Raw genomic sequence first — 6,000 nt, 5'->3', positions numbered from 1 at the left:
AGCAGGGCGACGGAAGGGGGGGAGCCAACAGCAGGGCGACGGAAGGGGGGGAGCCAACAGCAGGGCGACGGAAGGGGGGGAGCCAACAGCAGGGCGACGGAAGGGGGGGAGCCAACAGCAGGGCGACGGAAGGGGGGGAGCCAACAGCAGGGCGACGGAAGGGGGGGAGCCAACAGCAGGGCGACGGAAGGGGGGGAGCCAACAGCAGGGCGACGGAAGGGGGGGAGCCAACAGCAGGGCGACGGAAGGGGGGGAGCCAACAGCAGGGCGACGGAAGGGGGGGTAGGGCCAACAGCAGGGCGACGGAAGGGGGGGTAGGGCCAACAGCAGGGCGACGGAAGGGGGGGGCCAACAGCAGGGCGACGGAAGGGGGGGCCAACAGCAGGGCGACGGAAGGAGGGGGCCAACAGCAGGGCGACGGAAGGGGGAGCCAACAGCAAGGCGACGGAAGGGGGGGCCAACAGCAAGGCGACGGAAGGAGGGGCCAACAGCAGGGCGACGGAAGGGGGGGCCAACAGCAGGGCGACGGAAGGGGGAGCCAACAGCAAGGCGACGGAAGGGGGGGCCAACAGCAAGGCATACAATTATACATGGCATTTCCTCGGAATGATTCACATGTCCTCTAAAGGGCAAATATACGCCATTAAATACAGACATCATTACCTAGTACCTACCTTTTATTTATAAAACGCAGGGAAACAAATGGGGGTACAAACGTCCTTATACGCTACAGACTTGCTTTTATTGTGAGAGAAGCTACCACATCATCAGTATAATTCATTGAAACATCAATAGACCCACGAGGGGAAAAAAAAGTGTCTAACACCCCTCCCCCCGCGAAGCCAACTGATCAGAGGTGCGAAACACGGAAGGTTCAGAGCGTCGCACGTCCGCCTTTTAATCACAAATCTGTGTTCGTTCGACCAGTTCAGGTCAGTGTGCAGAAAAATAACCATTTGCCTGGGCCCGCCACGGGGTAGGACCCAGCGTTCTGCCAGCGCCATTGCTGACTGGAGATCATTTTTGCGCCATACTCAGTTTATATAATGAAAATGATAAAAGAAACTTGAAAACTTAAAACGCTGTTTCTGTTATTTCCATTGTTAAGATTTAATTAAAAAAAAAAAAAAAAAGCTTAAAAAAAACAAAAAAAACCCTGAAGAACTTCAGCAGCGGGGCGAGCCCCCTGGAGCGTTCAGGGCGGACGTGGAGCTATTCTGTAGGAGGGTAACTAAAGGGGGGGGGTGTGATGTTCTGTAGCCACTATAATGTATTTACAGACTCCACAAGCCGTGAGCAGTTGTCATAGCGCACAGCTACCTCCAGCACAAGTAGCACATAATACCGTGTCTCGCCAATCCATAGCCTCCGGAGGCTCCGATAATCGCCAACTTTCACCATGGTCCCAGAAGATGCCCATCATAAATGCTGCCCATTCATTACATGTTACTCTAGCCGATTCCATCATTTGTGCCAAGATAATGGGGGGCTGTGTCCACACAGACCTAGGGTATACCATGCATATATATATATACACACACGGGGCAGAAGTATGTGATGCCCCCTGCAGGATAATAGGCCACGCATAACTAGGGCAGTTTCCATACCAAGGGCTGCTACACAATCTCAGTAAGGAGAAGAGTTTGGCGAAGTTTAATGTAATCCATGATGGTATCCGCCGCTGTCTCACTGCCTACGAGGCTTGTGCGTTTGCATGTTCTGCAGGTTGTGGACCCGGATGTGAGCCAGCAGTGTCTCTTTCTTGTTGAAGCTCCTATCGCACTGGCTGCATGGGAAGGGCTTGTCGGGGGCATGGGTGGCCTGGTGAGACACCAACTGCGTCTTCAGGAAGAAGCTCTCGCTGCACTGGACGCACTTGAAGGGCTTAGTGTCTGTGTGCACTCCCTCGTGAGTGATGAGCAAGGACTTGTCGTTGAAGCTCTTCTCGCAGTGTCGGCACTTGTACGGCTTGGGCTTCAGGTGGCATTCCTCGTGCTCCACCAGGCTGCTGCGGTTGGGGAACCATTTGTTGCAGTGGCTGCACTTATGGGGCTTCTCCCCGGTGTGGGTTCTCTTGTGGGCGACGAGGAGCGACTGGTCGTTGAAGTTCTTGTCACACTGGTCGCACTGGTACGGTTTGCCTTCCTTGTGAGTGTTGTTGTGGGCAGCCAGCAGAGATGGTTTGGAGAAACTCTCATCACATAAAGTACATGGGTAGGCTAGTTTCCCGGTGTGGATTCGGTGATGGGCTTCCAGAATGGAGCGGTCGTTGAACCGTTTCTCACAGTAATTGCACTTCAGCGGCTTTTCGCCTGGTGTTGGCGGGGAGCCCGTGCTGGAGTTTGAGGGCATGCTGCTGCTGGTACTAGAGGCAGTCTCGGTATCTGCTGGATCTGGACTCGAGGCCGCGTTGGCATTGGGTTTGGGAGTGGAGCTTTTACATACGACCGCGGTAGCAGCTACTGGTGAACTTTTATTTTGCACAGTTGGGGCCACGCTGGTGGAGGCCGGCGAATGCTGCCTGCGGTGCACAATCAATGCAGACTTGTAGCTGAAGGTCTCCTTGCAGATGTCACATTTATGAGGCTTATCGCCACTGTGGACCCGCATATGGGCTTCCAAGGCAGAGCTGTACCGGAAACACTTTTCACACTCTGAGCAATAGAACTGCTTACGCTGTCTCAGGTTCCTGCCGTGAGGTGGCGAAACGCTATCGCTCTGGACCCCGTTACGGGTGCCCGCATCCGATTTCTGCTCCCCTTGATTGTCGTCCCAGCGGACTCTTTTAGAGCGTTTCTTTGCCGGCTTCTCAGCAGGTGCCTCCTGTGATATAACCGCCCTGTTCTCCTTTGAAGAGCTAACCAATGACCTCTTGCGCCTGGTTGTAGGACCTGTGACTGAGACAATGGTGTAAAATTAATATACCGGCGATATACAAATAAACTGCATCACCCTAATGTTCTGTGATTATCTATCCAGGAGGTGCCAGAATAAAATACTGCTGTCCTGAATATGGCTGCTGTGGACATTAGACCCTTCGCAGTGAGAGCCTGATTTAATGGACGTTCCCACAGCGATAAGGACAGGAACCCAGGAGGGTCCACCGTTCAGGTCCAGACTAAATCAACAACAAGAGATATGGTAAGAACTTACCTTTGTTATCTCTGTTTCTACGAAGTCCATAGGGTCCACAGGGTTGACCTTGGGGTATAGGTTGGGAACCAAATCCGGGCACCACGCAGTTAAAGCTTTTAGCTCCCAGGATGCACTGGGTCCACTCTCCCTATAACCCCACCCCCAAGCCAGAGGCACCTCAGTTTGTAAGTAGCCAAAGGCCGGAGGAGGAGAGAAAAAGAGAGAGAAAACTGGAACACTCAATAACCATACTCACCGAAATGGGAGACGGAAAACCGGTGACCAGCCACACAGCCCATATGAAGCCAGGTGCGTCAGGGCGGGCGCCCTGTGGACCCTATGGACTTCGTAGAAACAGAGATAACAAAGGTAAGTTCTTACCATATCTCTTGTTTTCTACTTCAGGGTCCATAGGGGGTCCACAGGGTTGACCTTGGGGATGTCCCAAAGCAGTTCAACCAAGGGTGGGGACGCTCCTGTGCTGAGAGGAGAATCCGTCGCCAAAAAGGAAGCATCCTGAGAGGCAAAGGAAACCAATGCCTAGAACCTTAAAAAGGTGTGGACAGAAGACCACGTGGCCACCTAGTAAGGCAAAACAGCCGAGGCGCCACAGCGAGCCGCACACGAGGGTCACATGGCCCGAGAAAAAACAAGCATCAACAACAGGAAGGCCTACCCATGGGTAGGCCCCTGAGGAAGACCTACGAGGCCATCCAAGTCAACATTTGGTTATAGGCCGGCCATCCTTTCCTGTGAAAACCAGAAATCTCAGACCACCAATAAGGAGTCCGATTTCCGTAAGGAACCTGAACGGATCACATAAATCCAAAGAGGCCAGACCACAGTCAATGAGGCCACACCAGCCGAGAGGACTGGGGACAGAATGGCCGTACCATAAGTTCCAGAATAATATGGAACCTGAAAACCACTAAGAAGAAACACAGGGCGAGAGCAACTCCCACCCTGACATGATGCCCTCCAGAAGAGGGAGCCACATGAGAACGCTCCCAATTCAGACACTCTCCTGGTTGATATAAACACCCTGAGAGAAAGAGAGAGCCTAAGCAATAGACCATGTAATGGCTATCACAACCAGCGGTTCCATTGACTGTCCCCGGAGGTAACGAAGAACCACTACTTACTCCCAAGGAGTCCCTAGGGAGGACAAATGGAGGCATAATCAAGAAAACACTCCAAAGGATGAACTGGATACCAGAGTGAAGCAATTCCATATCTTAACCATACTGACAGTGTAGAGATCCGCACTGTCAGGAAGACCAGGCCAAGTGTGAAACCCAAGCCAGCCGGAAGGAATGCCAGAATATCTGGAAATCCTGGACACCGGAGGATTGTATCGACAGGTACAATACCATAAGATTTATGGCTGCCACAGTTTGTGGTAGGTCCCAGCAAAAGCTGATCCATGTGCTCTAATCATTCCAACGATGACAAAGCCAGGGAAGCCGTAAGACCACTGTAAGGACACAGTCAAAGACAAACGACCCAGGTCCAAGGCAAAACCAAGGACCCTGAGACAACAGGTCCGGGCAGTGAAGCATCAGGGATGGAGTATCGATGTAGAGACTCCGAAGATCCAAGTACCCCTGACATCTGGGGCAATCAGGAGCCACCAGCAGGAAAGCATCTCCGTCTCGATTGAAAACACTTCCAAAGACCTCGAGGAAGAAGGGAGACCGGAGAACACAGGTACACAAAGTGGAAGGACCACTTCACCGACAAAGAGTCGCTGAAGTTTGCTTCAGAATCCCCAGAGCTGAACTGTAACACCCTAGTGTGATAAAGTCAGAAGGCCATGAGGGTCACCTCAGGGGGGCCCCCCCTGCTCACCAGGAGATGAAACCTCTCTTGGGGAAGAGACTAGTCCCCGGGATGCACGTCGTGACGGCTGAGGACTCCCGCTTCCCAATGGAGAGCTCCTGAAATGAACGCTGCCGAGATGGTCGGGAGGAGACCCTCGGACTATGTCCGAATATGTGACATACCTGTCATTGCCACCCAACGAACAGTGTTGCTAAAAAGGAAGCCACTGTCCTGACCCTGTCGGACTGAACCTTTTCAGGTTCACCGGGAAACAAGAGTTATGCCAGAGTAAGTTAATTGACAGGGTGGAATCGACAGACGTCCAACTGCACTGAAAAGGATTCGGTCCAGACACTGTCCCTAGCAAAGAAAACCCTGGACGAGATGGCCATAGCCACCCGGACAGGGACCGACTTGCCTCCGGAGAGAGCATCATCGTTTGAACAGTTATCCGACAGAAAAAACTCATTCCATCTGGAGATGAGCCAATTATGGAAAGGCCTGGAATGGAACTGAGCCCATTCCACCATGCATCCCAGAGTGTAAAGACATCTGTCGACTGCGCAGACAACCATGTACTCCTAATGGAAGAGAGGAGATTCCGTCTTACGCCAGAAGAATTCTCAGATTCTGAGAATCCAGCAGGGATCCTAGATGAAGAATACCCAGAGAGGGATGCAGGGAGGACTTTTTCCCCGTTGATTAAACGTCTGCACCCTGAAGAAGCCACAGTCATCCTGACCTGGCCGTAAAGTACCCCGGTGATCCCGCTAAGAGCAGGAGGCCGTCCAGGTACAGGAGCATTGGGATATACTGAACAGAAGAACTGTCAGAAAATCCAAAACGCTGGTAAACCCCTGTGGGGCTGAGGACAGTCCCAACAGGCAGAGCCCGAAAAATTGTAAGTGTTGCTGTGATACAGCAAACCTCAGCCCATGCTGAGGAAAGGTCTCTGTAAGTACCCGTAGGCACGCGTCCTGTATATCCAGTGATACCCTAAAGTCCCCAGGTTCCAAACATCGTATGATGGAGCATAGGGATTTC

At 52.5% G+C, this 6,000-nt stretch overlaps 1 protein-coding gene across 2 annotated transcripts in view; it reads right to left on the bottom strand.

Moving 5' to 3' along the window:
- Positions 1-664: 664 nt before the first annotated feature.
- Positions 665-6,000, bottom strand: part of LOC148474515 (uncharacterized) — a 43,495-nt gene continuing 38,159 nt past the window's right edge. For both annotated transcript variants that reach the window (XM_088458481.1, XM_088458482.1), the window contains exon 4: positions 665-2,897. In XM_088458481.1, the coding sequence (XP_088314607.1) occupies positions 1,687-2,897 (1,211 nt within the window). In that variant the 3' untranslated portion in view covers positions 665-1,686. The remainder of the gene's footprint in view (positions 2,898-6,000) is intronic.

Source organism: Taudactylus pleione, unplaced genomic scaffold (assembly GCF_031769625.1).
Source record: "Taudactylus pleione unplaced genomic scaffold, aTauple2 ptg000838l, whole genome shotgun sequence".
NCBI lineage: Eukaryota > Metazoa > Chordata > Amphibia > Anura > Myobatrachidae > Taudactylus > Taudactylus pleione.
The sequence above is the reverse complement of the archived record's forward strand: the minus strand, read 5'-3'. Positions and strand labels throughout refer to the sequence as shown.